The sequence below is a fragment of the Scleropages formosus genome, chromosome 7 (assembly GCF_900964775.1).
Source record: "Scleropages formosus chromosome 7, fSclFor1.1, whole genome shotgun sequence".
Taxonomy (NCBI): Eukaryota; Metazoa; Chordata; class Actinopteri; order Osteoglossiformes; family Osteoglossidae; genus Scleropages; species Scleropages formosus.
The window spans coordinates 9,104,214-9,119,726 of NC_041812.1; the positions used below are offsets into that span (position 1 = coordinate 9,104,214).

Here is a 15,513-nt window from a genome sequence, read left to right on the forward strand (position 1 = left end):
AATTGCTCGAGTAGAATTACCCAGCTCTGTAAATGGGTCAATAGTTCTAAGTAACTTAACATTGTAAGTCACCTTGGAGAAAAGCATCAGCTAAATGAATAAGCGGAAGGCAGTGTTTAACCATTAATTTAATTCCGAAGGCAGTCTGCACCCATTATGCTAATTTGGAAGGCGGAGTTTAACTGCTATGTTAATTTGGAAAAGGGCGTGTAATTCTTATGCTAATTTGGAAGATCGTACAGACTCCTTTAGGTTTTTGGGAATCCAGTGTCAAGGGAGCAGCTCATGGAACTCCGCCCACTTCCCACTGATTCGGTGGCATTCGTTTTGTGTCGTCATGGTGACTTTGGACATGGAGCTTTCACACACTCGCCGTCGGTCATTAGTGACGGATCTAATGGGGCAGGGCGCTGGTGAAGGCGTGAACGGAGGGGTGTGATCGCCTGACTGATCACCTTTACACACCTGTACCTGCATCTCCACACACTTTGGTGGGCTGGTACTCCATTCTGAGCTGTGAAAAAGAAAGGGAAAAAAAATCAGTGTTCTCCTCTGACCCCCATGACACCAGGCAGAACACAGCCACACATGTATGAACACAAATGACAACGTCTGGACAGCATTTTTCCCCCAAGCACTCATCATCCAGTCCATTTTTTACACCGTGTTACTGTACCGATGACAAATTTTGGTATGAATGTATTTCCCTTGTGTGCCACGCAGTCTCGATTTGACCATGAATGCACAATAGTGTGTTTATTAATGTATGTTGGGGCAACACCAATCCAGCTGACCGCCTCTGATATGCAAACAATGTGCAAACACCCTCCTCCCTCAAGGCTCCGCTTATCTTAGCTGAACCTGCTTGGAAACTTCCGGAAACTGACAGGACATAGAGCCATCATGGTGGTTGTGGAGCTCGTTGTGTGTCGTCTTCTCCTTCAGTTGTGCCTGTATCGAAGTGATTTGAGGGGGCAGCAGGGGGCATAGCGGTTAGAATCGTCTCCTTCACGTTCAACGGACCCAGGATCGAATCCCACCTTCTACTAGTAGTCCCCTTGATCAAAGTACTTAACCTGAACTGATTACCCTGAGTAAAAAAAATGACCCAGGTGTGTAAAAGGGTAAATTGGTGTAAGTACCTTCACACGTAAGTCAATTTGGACTGAATCAGCACTATAAAAATATGTAAATATGAAAAGTGGTCTCCTGCGTTGTGCTGCAGATCCTCTTCTATCCCAGCTCGTTGCCTGACGGAATTTTCTAGAATGTCTGTTTTCCTCTGTCCAATTAGAGCTCTGTGTGTGTGTGTGTGTGTGTGTGGTGCCTGGTCCTCACCCTGCTGGCGCGCTCTCCCCTCGCTCACCCCCCACAGACACATCCTCGGGGTCCGATGGGGAGGGCTCCGTACGGGGCGAGGACACGCCCACCTCGAGCCAGGGCAGTCTGAGCATGGAGCGATGGATCAGCCGGGCCATCCACGGCTCCACCACGTCCTCCACTACGTCCTCATCCTCGACGCAGAGCGGGGGCAGCGGGGCAGCCGGTCGCCTTGCCGACGTCCTCGCCCAGACGCACGTGGGTGAGTCCCCCCCGCCCCCGTGTTCCGTTCCCACAGGGCGCGTGACCCGTCTCACCTGTCAAGGCGTCTCGGTGTTGTTGATCTTACCTTCACCTGTCTTCGTGTGCCGCTTCACTCTTCTGTAAGACATCATTTCCAAATGCCATTCGTACCTCAGACTGTGGTGTTAGTACCTCGTTTACTTTTCCGATGCCCTTTTCCACGGCGATGTTGACGCTGCACATCTCCGCCGAAGCTCAGGTTAAACATTCAAACCAGTGGGATTTGAACCGGCAAACATCGGGTCAAAACACATTGCGGCGCGAGGCCTTGCTCCCGCGGACCTCTATGAATAACTCGTGAAATATGAAATATGTTTCCGAGCAGAAGACGGGGCCCTGCCGCTGCGGCAGGCGGATGGAGCTCTCGACGGCCCGGTTCTGAAAGGAGTCGAAATCCTGAATGCTGCGGTCATCCCGAGCAGCAGGTGGCACGGTGGTTAGAGCGGCCGAAGGACCCGGGTTCAGATCCCCGCTCCTGCTTAACGGGCCTTTAGATTTACATGTGTAACGCAGCTCAGTGATAAAGGACACAACAAAAGCTTTAGCGAGATACCAACCGCGTATGTAAAACGTACGGTGAAAAAAAAAATAATAAAATGATAATAAAAGCGGTCATACGATTCAAACACAGGTGATGATGCTGGAATTCATCCAGGTCATTCAGCAGTCCATGCTGAGGGCAGCAGGTGGCGTAACGGTTAGAAAAGCCCGTGAGCATGAACCTCCTCTCCTGCACTAGTTCCCTTGATCAATGTACTTGTCGTGAACCGATACGGTAAAAATTACCCAGATGCATAAAAGGGCGAGTGAGCGAGAGTGACCTTGGAGAAATGCGTCAGGTAAGTAGTGGCTTGTAACAGTGTGATACACACCGAATGAATCTGCCTTCATATCCCACAGTGCTCGGCTGGGGGTCGAGGCAGCGAACGGTAGTTATGTTTAGACCCCCATCGTATGGTTCCTGGTCTTCGGAAAATCAAAAACCCTAAATCCCAGGTGGAAACGTGAGACGGTTTCCTCCAGAACACACGCTTCCCATGAAGTGCTGAACACGGACGGGGCTGCTGGTCCTCCCTTAACTCAGGAAGGAGTGTTTTACCGCAACACAAACACACCTGGGGTATCGTGGACTTGTCTTCATGTCGCTCCTGACACCGGGTGCAAAAACAGCTTCACCTGCACAGGTCCTCCTATTGGCCAACATGTATGATGATAACACTTCTGTTGCCTAGCAACACAATGCATGTGACATGGGAGGGACGTATCTGTAAAGTGTTCATTGTACGTTTTTTTTTTTTTTTTTTTTTTTATCCTGTTCTCTGCAGTTTAATTGTAGCATTTTGTGTTCTTAACACATTTTGTAGTCAAAATAACCGCAGTGCTGGTTATCCAAAAATAATTTCTAGTTTGCGTGCGCACCGGCGTTACTCGGTACGTTCAGAAGTCTATTGTGATTGTTGTGCATGAGTTGTGTGTGGTTTTTTCTTTTTAAGCAAAAGCAGTATAAAAATTGGAAAAACCAAGCTCCAAGACAAGGACAAAAATTGCAGTGAATAGAAAACAGTTTTTTTTCTTTTTTTTTTTTAAATCCGGTTTCCATCTTTCTGGCCTAGATGTGTGTGTAAACAGGGCTGCACTTGTGTGTCCCGCTCTTACACCGTCATCTAAAAGCAGACAGTGATGGATGGAACGTGTGGGGAAAAGTGTTTATGGATGCAAGTCGCTCTGAAAGTGAGGCCGACCCCCGGTTGTCGCCGTAGCGGTAATATCACGTTGAAATGAGTCCTCCTCCTCCGGTCTCCTTGATGGGCGTTGATGGTTGCGGTGCTGCACGGTGCTGCACGCCCCCCCCCCCCCCCACTCCCCCAGGTGCGTTTCCCAGGTGCGCAGAGCATCCCTGAGGTTATATCTGTCCAGTCCCATCAATCCCAGAATCAGAGGCGTGACACAGCGTGACTCAACTGCAAGGCGACGCCCCCCCCCCCCCCCGGTGGTCATGCGGTCCAATCCAGCCTGGTGACCGCGGCGCCGTGTCTGAGGTTCTGGTCTTCCCTCGTGTGCAGGGCCCATTGCACACCTCTCCCTGAAGAGGAAGGCGGCGACCGGCGCCGTCGGCAACGGAAACTCGTTACGGCGGTCCTGCGAGTTCGGATCAGAGCTCGTCTGGCCCCCCCTGGAGTCTCGGGGTCAGTATTGCTGTGCATCACCACCCCCCCCCCCCCCCAGTTTGTGCGCTTTGGTGTCAGTGACCCCTCCCCCCCCAGTATGTGCAGGCTGCTCCTTGGTCCTTGTGCTTCCCATTGGGGGATGGGAAGTAGGAACAACACGAGACTTGGCGGGGGGGGCACGGTCCAGTTGTGTGCCAAACCTTCACCCGCGACTCCTTCACCAGGGAGGAACGTGGTTGAACGTGAAGCTGAGGAGTGTGACGATACATGCTGTGCCGCTCTTGGATACGTTGCTTTTCAAGCTCCTCATTCCGGCCAAACGTCTGCTTTTAGATGCCTCGTACCCGTGCCTGGTAGCCCGCATGCTCTGTGCACCGTGTGTTTTGAGCAAACGCTGCGTGTGTGTTTGCCGCGTGTGCGCCTGGGAGAGAGCGACGACGCACATCTCGTCGATGTGGCGTCGACTCGCGCTTCCCCGGATGATGCGCCGTCATCGCCGAAGCTCCTTGACCGGCTCCTTTTGCAGAGCTTTTTTTTTGTTTGTTTGTATGTTTTTGTTCACCTTTTGTTTGCATCATTTAAACCTGGGAGATGAAAGCGCTCAGATGTGACCGTACGCGAACGCTTCGGGTACAGAATTGGCGGAGATGCTCGGTAAACAATACGCACCAGAGGAACGGTTGGAATGTTAACCGGACGAGACCGGTGTTCGGTCAACCGTTCATTCGCAAGGGTGTGACCGCAACCGTGACCGCAGCGCTGCATTGTGGACTCTTTACCTTTAGCGTCTTTGTCGGCCCATCGAGGCTTCGGTGACAGAGCTTGACAAAAGGCAGCGGTCATGGTCTGAGTTTTCCAGTGTTACTATTGTAGTGTTAAGTAGAGGGTTTCTGTCTCATGCAAATTGCTGTGTTACTGCTTTATTATTCCTGAAATGGCAACTGCTGGCAGAGTGGTTAGAGTTACCAGCTTTCACTCAAAGGATCCAGGTTCAAATCCCACTTCCTGCGGTGGTGCCCTTGATCCGGGTCCTTACCCAGGATTGATGCAGTAAAAAAGGACCCTGCTGTATAAATGAGGAAAGCTGGTAGTCTAGTGGTTAGAGCCATCTCCTTTGCACCCAAAGGTTGCAGGTTTGCATCCCACCTCCAGCTGTAGTAACTTGGAGCAATGGGTAAATTATTGTAAGTAGATGAACACTGTAAGTCACTGTAGTGTACAAATCTCACATTGTAAGGTGTCTGAATGTGGTGCCAGGAGTCCAACACATTCCAGAATGAAACAAGACTGTAAATTAAACTTTGCAAATAAATGGGACTATGCCTGGAAAAAAAAATTGAAACGCTGAGTCTTTATTAGTTATTATATAGCCCAGCCCCTCCCAGCTGCCATCTAGCTCCACCCACCCCTTCAGCCCCTCCCAGCTGCCATCTAGCTCCACCCAGCCCACAGTTAGGTCCACCCAAACTCCCGTTCATTTGTACTGTAGTCCCACCCACCTGCCAATAATTCGGGTGCTTCGGCCATGGTCTATCTGCCTGTGCTTTCCCATCTACCTCTGACATCTTCATCTTGTGTTGAGACTTCAATCTCTCCATATGAGATCAGCATCTTGCATAACCCACACCCTCTCCTCCATACCCCGCCCAGAGAACCACTCGGCCCCACCGGATGTGACCACCTACGCCTCGGAGCACAGCGCCCAGGTGGAACAACCACCGGTGTCCGCTGGCTCCCGACCCGCGACCAAGTACGGCAATGCGGAGCTGATGGAGACGGGCGACGGTGAGTGGAGGACGAGGTGCCCTGGGGGGCTCTCAATCAAGTGACTTTGTTGCATCAAAAAGGAACGTCTGCTGTTCTGAGAACCCAGTTTCCCCATTAGAGAACCTGGAAACTCAAATAGGCACTTTCTAAAATTGTCGACAACCCATAAGTATATGAAACGTCTGTAGGAATAACCGTTAAGAGTTCTACAGTGGTTCTTTAGGGAATGACCGTAGTGAGATTTCCAAAGGTCATGGACTAATCAAGCTGCGTGATCTTTTTGTTCTATAGCCTCAGATTTGTGAAGTGTGAGCGGTTTGTTGGCCTTCACTCTTCACAGCTGTTGCAGTTCTGTGGACCGGACTCAAGTGGTTCCACCACTGCAGGCTGATCTGATCTCCGGGGCAGTGGAGACACTTACCTTCGCTGCAGGCATCTGTCCGATACATGAGTCAGTAATGCTGAGGGACAGGCACTTTGCTAGTCCAAGAACCCAGACTCAGAGTAGGGAAGGATTCTTCTGACGTTAAACCGCACACATCAGTTAGAGGTTGAACCCACGTTGCGTTCGTGAGGGCGCTGATCTGGTGGGTGGGCTGTATCGACACACTCGCTGACAATAATGTGTGTGTTTCTCAGGTGTTCCTGTCAGCAGTCGCGTGTCTGCTAAAATCCAGCAGCTGGTGAACACGTTGAAGAGGCCCAAGCGACCGCCTTTGAGAGAGTTCTTTGTGGACGATTTCGAGGAACTCCTGGAAGGTTTGAGCTCTTCTGAAACCGTTTCTGTGTGTCTGCCTCCAGCTGTAAGTACCACGGTAAGAATAGGTAATGACGAAAAAAGCAAAGCGAGGCCGACAAACTGATCCGGTGCATTTTAAGCGTCGTCTCGGAAAAGGCTACCAGTCGACCGATCGAAAGACCACGCTGGCTTTTCGTTGCGCTACGTAGAGCGTCTCTTGACATTTCAGTCCTCCTCAATGATCTTGAGTCCTTAGTGTTGAAAGGATTGTGTCCATTGTCACAATGACTGAGTCCTTCCTTCTGGTTCATGGTCATCCTCTTCATGTTGGCCTTTACCCAGTCAAAGGACAGGTTGCTGACATGGCTGTAGCGCGTTGGTCCTCTCTCTCGATTTTGTGTAGTTGAGAACCAGTACTAAGAGCAGCTCCGCTTCCCGTAGTCCAACAGCCGGACCCCAATCAGCCGCGACCTGAGGGTGCCCAGATGATTCCGGTGCGGGGGGAGCAGCTGGGCGTGGTCACCAACTGGCCTCCCTCACTAGAGGCGGCACTGCAGCGCTGGGGCACCATCTCGCCCAAGGCCCCGTGCCTAACCACCATGGATACCAACGGGAAGCTGCTCTACATCCTCACATACGGTAAGGACCACGGTACATCTGTGTATATCATCCTATACAGTAAAGACCACAGCCCAGTGCTCTATGTCATCTCATAGGGTGAGGACTCTGGTATAGTGGTCTACATGAGCACACGTGGCAAAGACCACAGCATACCGCTTTTATATCATCAGTTTTATCTGTGTTTCACTTGTTGCCATACAGTAAAAACTGCAGCTCTCCAGTGAGCGTATGGGGTCGTAGCCCGGTGCAAGTCTAGTCAGAATCAGTCGTACGAAATTAGAACGTCATTGAAGACAAATCCACTTGAAAAATTTGAGTTTTTGTTTTCATTTACGAACTACACTGGTGTTCATCTACACCTCCAGGGGATCCATAACTTATTTTACCATATATATATATAAAAATTTAACGATGGTTTTATTAACTGGATGTCGTTTAATATTATTGGAAATTAGAGGGCAGCAGGTGACGTAATGGTTGGAACCGCTGCCTTTGGATCCGGGTTCAAATCCCAACCCCTGCTGCTGTACCCTTGATCCAGGTACTTACCCTGAATCAATACAGTAAGAATTGCATGCCTGTATAAGTGGATAAATCAGTGTAAGTAGTTTAACAATGTAAGTCGTTCTGGGAAAGCGTCAGGTAAACAAATAAATGCAGAGGTAGATAATCTGTTCGAACGCCAGCTGCCTTTGTTTCACGGTCGGGTTGGGGATCATCAGTGTGACCTTGGTCATGATTAATCATGTTAATGGTGACAAAGAGAACATCCTGCCTGTCTACACTGGGTGATGCTGGAATACATTGTGTTGTGTGCATGAGGTGAACTTCTTTTTGTCCACTTTCAGTGGCAAAGTGCCGTCGTGTGTGTTGGTGTGAATGTGCCAGTGTGGGGTGGCAAGCGCTGACCATGCTATGATATATTCCCAGTTTGTGGGCGGGATCCTGGTGAGGAGGCGTGGCCTGTCTGGCTCATGGTGGCGGTGAGACGGCTGTGCTAAGTGCCTGTGTGCCGTGATCTATCTGTTTGCCTTCCTCCTTTTCTCATCTCCTGTCACCTCCCTCTGCTCTCCAGTGACTGAAGGTCTGACAATCTGTCCAGCAGGCCCAGCTAATACCCCCTTACCCTTGCGAACATCGTACACTTGTGTCACAAACGTTTGAGTTACAAATTTCGAAGTATGCGTTCTTTCCATTTGTAGATTTTATTTAGTTTTTTTAATGTATTTATTTTGTAATTTGTACTTCGCTCTTCCATCTTCAAAAATAAGTTCTGGGATGAAGTACTTGCATTTCCTCATCCAGCCAGTAGTTGGCAGTAAAATGCACCCAGACAGAATGGAAATGTGGGACGAGGTTAATTTGACAGGCTTCTGGAGTGTTTATAGCTCGTGTCTAGTGTCTGTGAGTGTTGGTATTTAGCAATTTGTGGAGAAAATTTTTTTTTTTTTACAGTACTGTTAAATTAGTTTAATGTAACTTAATGAAGTTAAAGTTGTCTTGCAGCACATTTTTAATTTATTATAGCTACAACCTAGACTTTTGCAGAATCTGTCCAGCAAATAAATCAACATACATCTCTGTTAGTGTGCTTTTATTCTACAGTGGTTTCATTTGTAAACAAATTCAGTTACGAACAAACTTCTGGTCGCAGCTGTGTTGAGGACCCAGTGAACTTTCCACAAACTTGTAGCTCGTAATCTCAGAGCTGATGTGCAAGGAAATCTGGCCGCTCTTCACTGAGTGTTATGGGTCACATGTTCAAGATGGTCTTCCTGCAATGTCACAGGTTTGAGTTGAAGACATCTTACTAATATCTACACGTAAATGAGCCTGTACAGCAATAATCATCACCAGAGCCGGTCCTCTATTAAGATTTTGCCTCGAAAGGCACACTGGGGTCATCCTTACCAAAGAGCTTGCATCCTGCTGTCTGCTTATCATGATTAATACTCATTTTTATGGAAAGGGCGATTAGGGATCCACCAGACTTTTCATGTTCAGTGTGTTTTTTCATCTTTTGGATTAGGAAAGTTATTAATTCCTGGCGTTATGCACTTTCCATATTTCTTCACACGTGAGCGAGAACATTACGCCCCAGAGCACCGAGAGTTTATTATTTGTCGGAATTTCGCAAATGGATCATTTGGAAGTTGTAAAAGCATCGTTTTGACAGTTGCCATTTTGCAACACCGGGCCCTCAGGGCCAGATGATAATGTGGAAATTGAGCGCCTGACAGGTGAGGAGAGGTCTTCTCTAGGAGACTGGGTGAGCAGTGGACCTTGTGCTCTCTGTGCTTTACTGGGTTTTACTCTGCTTTGGGAATGCTGTCCTTATCTCTCTCTGTGTGTGTGTGTGTGTGTGTGTGTGTGTGTGTGTGTGTGTGTGTGTGTGTGTGTGTGTGTGTGTGTGAGAGAGAGAGAGAGAGAGAGTCCTGGTCCTTTACCTGCTCTGAAAGTTTATTCTGGTCATCGCATCCTTTGTCCTCTGTCCAGTGTGTCTGCATAGAAATATTATTCATGGAATTATTTATTTATGCCCCGAGTGCCATCGGTGATGCGGTGGACAGCGTGCTTTGTGAAGCGGATGTTGATTGGTTGCCGATGGGTCTAATTCTACGCGTGTGTGTCCGCAGGAAAGCTATGGACACGAAGCATGAAGGTGGCCTACAACATCCTTCATAAGCTGGGGACCAAGCAGGAGCCTATTCTCAGACCGGGAGACAGAGTGAGTGACGAGGCCCAGAGTGCAGTCGTCCATCCTGCCAGCCAGGGGCGCCCTGCTTCGCTCAGACGTGCTTCAACGCTGCATTATCAACAGCAACAACAACAACAACAACAACGTCTATGCCCACGATGCATACGTGCACCCACGTAGCAGCAGTAGTAGCGCTAGTCTCCGCTTCCTGTTGTTCCACAGCTCCCCATTTGGTAATGTTTATGCGGCGTGTGGGCAGAAGCAACGTTTTCGTTCTGTCCTGGTAACATGAGGACCGTTGTGCGGACCAGGATGTGAGCACGGTACATTTAACAAATCGAATTGGAGCGGTTGGCGACCATTAGCGGGAAGGACGTCGACGCTCTCCGATACGGGTTCCTTTTAAAAACGCTCGACCCGAGTCCCCCTTTCTGCATCCGCATCTGATCCTGCGTGCGGCCTCCATGTGGGAGCGATCAGCCGCGCTCGAGAGCACGATTACCGTAACGGCGTCCGGCTTCCAGCGTGCGACTGGGAGCGGCTCGAGCCAAAATGGAGGAGGGATCGCCCCTATTAAGGCCGTGCGGCAGTAAAGCGCCGGCTGGGATGCGGCTCCTTTGGCGCGATTAGCGCGTTATCCGCCTGCTGGAACCGAAACTGTCGAAAATCTTCTGAGGCATCTGGTTGCGTTCCTTTTGATAGAAGATACGATCGTCCGCTCTCCGCGGGACGCGAAGCAGGGCCCCGTCGATGTGCTCTCGATCGGGGTTCTGGGAGCGTTTTCACAAACGCGCCGGCCTAATCTCTGCCTTTAAAGCCCTCGCGCTCATTGTAGGCATTCCTGATAATCTTGAACCGAAGCCATCCCGAGGCTGATGCCGTCTGCACGCGCTTATCGCGAACATGTTCCACTCTGTAGGAGATTTAAAGGCCTGTTTTGTCTGAATTCGTCCGAAGTGCTTCAGGGCTGGAGAAGAGGCCAAAAACAGCTTGAGTAGATAGATGAGCTGCGGTGGTCAGATGAGAAGTGTTCCCATTTATTTTTTAATCATAATAATTTTGACCTCTCTGTGATTGATTTGGGGCGCAGGTGGCTCTGGTGTATCCCAACAACGACCCGGCGGCATTCATGGTGGCCTTCTACGGCTGCCTGTTGGCCGAGGTGGTCCCCGTGCCCATCGAGGTGCCGCTCACGAAGAAGGTGAGGGATCCAGCCACGCGAGCGACCCGACGGGGCTCTCCGGGTTCGACTGGCGGGGGAGGAAAAAGGTCCTTTAGGAAACAACCAGAAAGCACGGTTTTGACATTTGTGTTCCATCAGATGATTGTTATTTTCGAATTCCTCATTGTCGGGCTGCGGAACGCAGGACTCGAGCGTTAACCGTTCCTTAAATCATTCTCGGCCCGACTCCCTGCCCACGGAGGCATTATCAGCCCCCGTATGGGGAAACTGGCGGCTCGCTTCCATTTGCTGTGGAATCTATTTAGGGAAGGCTAATGCATTTGCCATTATATAGGAAAGGCAGTGTCTTGTGGCGAGCCGTAATTTGCCCGATTGCTTCGTTACGTCATCGCGTGGAGCCTTCGATCAATACTTCAGCTGTACCTACGGAGCGCGATAAGACTTAACGGTCCGAGCTATGCGTTTTTTGTGTCATCGGGGACAAGTTTAATGTAGCAACGTGCGTGTGTGTGCGTGTGTGTGTCCACTGAGAAGCAGATATATGGCCTACTGATGTTACGCGCATGCATTACTGTTCAAAGGAAACTTCCAGCTGTCGGCGTTTTAAGCGGCGTCCATTTGGAAGCCGGTACCATAAAAGCACGTTAGCACCGCGTCTCTCTGCCACGCAGCGTTTCTGCCCTTTACGTCGGTGGAGGCAGCGAGGATCGGAGGTGTTCTGGGAAAATGAGCATCTCTCTGAATTCCAGGAAAGAAGCCCGAGGCCTCCGGAACATTCCTTGGCTTCCTGGTTTTGGAACCTCGCTCCGGAAACAAAGGAGTTGCCGCTTCGCGAGGGAAACTTCCACAAAGCTTATTGAACACAGTTAAGCCTCTCAAAAAAGGCAATTAGCACAGCTACAGAAATAGCTCGTTCTTTCGTCCCAGGGTGATTTGGGAGAAGTAATTAGAGATATGCGAAAATAACTAAGAGAAGAAATCCTTGACGATTTGGCTCCAACTCCTCGCTTGAGACGAGTCTTGAAGCCAGAAGGCCAGGCTGCACTTGTGGTAACTGGCAATTCTTTAGAAGACCGAAGACCTGTTGGCTTCGGCTTTGGACTGAGGCGAGAGTTAGGAGCCTAACTGTCCGAAGGGTCGGACCTTGGACCAGGTCTTCGCTTTCAGTTCTGGCTTGAATGAAGGAGGGATCCAGTGGGTCACGGAAACCATCAGACTTTGATATTTACTGCTCTGATTAATTGGTGTTTGTGTGTAAGAACATGTCAATGGATGTATTAATGAATGGGAATGAAATTAATGAGGGTATATTAATGCATAGGAATATTTTGAGTGAAACGGTAATGTCTTGTGCACCTTTTATGTTCAGGACGCAGGAAGCCAGCAGATCGGCTTCCTGCTGGGTAGCTGCGGTGTCACCGTGGCCTTGACAAGCGACGCCTGCCACAAAGGACTGCCCAAGAGCGCCACCGGAGAGATCCTCCAGTTGAAAGGTCAGTCTTAACTGTCTGCGTGCTGCACCTTGAAGTGTCCTTTTACCAAGCCAGACCTTGTCGTGGTCCTCCAGACTACAAACTTTCAAGTCTTTGGTTCTTTGGGTTTCCTGATTGAAGACAAATTCTGAGCTCCTTACGATATGAAGTGTTATTTTCTGTCACACTTCTGCGGTACCTTCAGTCCTGTCTGAAAATGTGTGATTGTGTGTGTGTGTGTGTGTGTGTCATTCCTCAGGTTGGCCAAAGCTTTTGTGGTTCGTCACAGAGTCAAAGCACTTATCCAAACCCCCAAGAGACTGGTTCCCACACATAAAGGACGCCAACAACGACACGGCCTACATCGAGGTACGGCGCCACTGTCTCGGCTCCTCTGTGCGGTGTGTGTGTGTGTGTGTGTGTGTGTGTGTGTGTGTGTGTGTGTGTATGCTGGAACCAAACTCATATCGCTGGGGCTCAGTTTAATTAAGATTCTCTCACTAAATAATGTATGTTTCCATTAGAAACGGAGCCCATTTAAAGCACAAAGATAGATTGCCGCCAAAGGTAAAATTACCGTAATATTTGATCATGTCCCCGAAAGGTTCCTTAATGTGGCCCTTTCTTTTTTTCCTTCCTTCTACTGAAACGGATTCTTTCCTGAACCACTTTGTGCCGCAATTCTGTTTGATCGCCACCCCCACGCCGGTTCGAGGACAGAGGACAAACATGTGGACGGGGTGTCACTTTGGAGCGCACCCTCTTTAAATGCACTTCCTTTTCTTATTCGTGGAAACTCGCGTGACATAACGCACTGGTGGTGAAGTGACTGAAAGAAGAGAAATTCCCGATCGGTCTCGACGCATTCCTCGGAACATAAGAATATTTTGTTTTAGTGCCACTCCAGGGAAATACAAAACGCAAAGTCCTTAGAATTAGTTCAGTTGAAAGTTAGATGGATGTCCGGAGTGCTGCGCTTACCAGTGTTTTTTAACATGACTTTGATACATTTCATTATTACTGGACTTGACTCTTTGTCTTTTTCTGAAACACTGAAGGTTGGGTTATGATGAGCGGATGCGGGCTGCGTTCCCTAGTTGACTGCCCTCCCCTAGGTTTAAAGCCTACTTCCCTCTGGTGTCCCTTTTCCTTCCATCTTTTTAAGGAGGGAAAAAATCAGCGCAATCCACAGAAAAAGAAGGAAGCTGTCCGCTCTATCAAGGAGGAGGATAATGAATGATGTATAATTCCTGAACTGAGAAGTTTTACAGATACACCGGCTACTCGTGTTTCAAAGATCCAAACTTTTTCGGGATTCTTTGTTTCTTTTTAATGACACTTTGTTCACGAGACCCTTTTCTGAAAAATCAGCCTGTAGCACAGCAGTCCTCCGCACTGATAGATGGCGGTAAAGAACATCCAAACAAAAAAGAATGCAGGACCATCTCAATTCTGAGTGTCAGTGATCATGTGGATCAGTGTTTAAGTTCATTTACATTTATTCATTTAGCTGATGGTTTTCTCCAAAGCAACTCCAAGGTTAAGGTACCTACAATTATTTACCCATTTATATAGCGGGGGATATTTTTTTACTGGAGCAATTTAGGGTAAGTAGCTTGCTTAAGGGTACTACAGCCGGGAATTGAACCTGTGACCTTTGGTCCAAAGGCAGCAGCTCAAACCACTACACTACCAGCTGTCTGCGTTTCATGCGATGAATCAGTTAGAAATGAGCAGGAGTTTTTGTAGGTAGGCTAAATATAGGTAAAGTTCAGTCACTTTAAATTGTTTTATTTTTAATGTATCCAAGTTATTAAAAATATGCACATAAGTTTTACAAGGTATTTTTTATTTATCATGGTCGTACTGGAAATGTTCACAAAACAATTAGCAAATAAATCAAGGGATGTCTGTATTGTTAGCATTTTATTGTTTGTGACGTAGACTTTATTAGCAAAGGTCCTATGAACAAAGTTCCTGAGTCCTGTTTTAATGTTAAAATTGTGCAGTCGCAACATTGCTGTAGCTATGTGTTTATCATCGCCCCAGGGAACTGTTTGGTTCTTTGTTTCTCTTTGTTTCAGTTGTGGGTTCAATAATTTTAAAAGCCTGAACGGTGTATTTAATTCTACTGGGTCATAGTAGGATGGCACCTCACAGCACCTTAGTTGTGTGGGCATAGGTGGATTTCCTCCAGGTGCTCTGGTTTCCTCCCACAATCCAAAGGCATGCAGTTCAGGTCGACTGTGTGAATGGCCGAGTGACTCTGTGTGGGCGGCAACCCTGCAATGGGCTAGCATCCCACCCAGGATGCACCCCCTTCAACCGTACTGCTACTGACTGCAGGGTGGGGACCAGTCCCCAGTTAATAGGTCAAGTGGTTAATGAAAATAAATAGATGGATAATTCTCAGTAATATTACTTGCTCAGCTGACTTGTTAGTCCTTTCTTCACACGCCTCGCACTGGTGTTAGGAGTGGGATGGGTTCAAAACTTGAACAGGTGATCAAGGATATGTTTGGGGACAGCTGGCAGTGCAAGAATTTGCTACTGGAAGGTTCTGGGTTCTAATCAATCCTGCTGTACAGCTGAGCAAGGTACTTAACCAGGTTTGAAACCAAAAAGAATTACCCGGCTGTATAAGTGGGTAGAAGAACAAGTACCTCAGTATACGAACCCAACGCTGTAAAATGCCTTTCGAGAAGCGCATAAAAGAATGTAAATGTTTTAGGAAGAGGAAGCTTTCGTCATGCTGGATCTGGTGCAACTAACGTGTACTCAATGTTCCTCTGGCCCCATCTGCTTCCACTCGTGGGACAGTACAAGACGTGCATGGACGGCAGCGTTTTGGGAGTCACGGTGACGCGGATCGCCCTCCTGACACACTGCCAGGCATTAACGCAGTCCTGTGCGTACTCGGAAGGTGGGTGTTCTCCCTCGCCATAGTCCCCTTCATTTAAATGTCCCGCACATCATGCTGGGGAAGCACCAGTCCTCCAGGGCTGCAGGGGGCGCCGGTCGCCATTCCACGTTCCCTATCAATCCTTTAACTCTACGGGAGGACACCTCGGTCGGTGTCTCGGGGTGACTCCGTTTGACGGAGACCGTGGAACCGGCTTCCCCCGCGTCCCTCGAGTACTGGTGTTGCGCTCCCCGCTCACCTCGCGTCCGTCCACCCGCAGCCTCATCAGCTGTGCCAAGCAGGCGTGGCTCGAGCGCGGCCTGCTGCGCGTGCGTTGGAC

At 49.0% G+C, this 15,513-nt stretch overlaps 1 protein-coding gene across 8 annotated transcripts in view; it reads left to right on the top strand.

Annotated features, from left to right (window-relative positions):
* Positions 1-15,513, top strand: part of LOC108937677 (disco-interacting protein 2 homolog C-like) — a 73,352-nt gene that overhangs the window by 42,068 nt on the left and 15,771 nt on the right. For 6 of the 8 annotated variants that reach the window (XM_029253435.1, XM_029253437.1, XM_029253436.1 and 3 more), the window contains exons 5-14: positions 1,376-1,582; positions 3,687-3,809; positions 5,442-5,576; positions 6,198-6,317; positions 6,739-6,936; positions 9,555-9,646; positions 10,707-10,817; positions 12,169-12,292; positions 12,531-12,640; positions 15,092-15,194. In XM_029253435.1, coding sequence (XP_029109268.1) covers positions 1,376-1,582; positions 3,687-3,809; positions 5,442-5,576; positions 6,198-6,317; positions 6,739-6,936; positions 9,555-9,646; positions 10,707-10,817; positions 12,169-12,292; positions 12,531-12,640; positions 15,092-15,194 — 1,323 coding nt within the window. The remainder of the gene's footprint in view (positions 1-1,375; positions 1,583-3,686; positions 3,810-5,441; positions 5,577-6,197; positions 6,318-6,738; positions 6,937-9,554; positions 9,647-10,706; positions 10,818-12,168; positions 12,293-12,530; positions 12,641-15,091; positions 15,195-15,513) is intronic. The other 2 variants (XM_029253441.1, XM_029253442.1) reach the window with 1 other exon arrangement.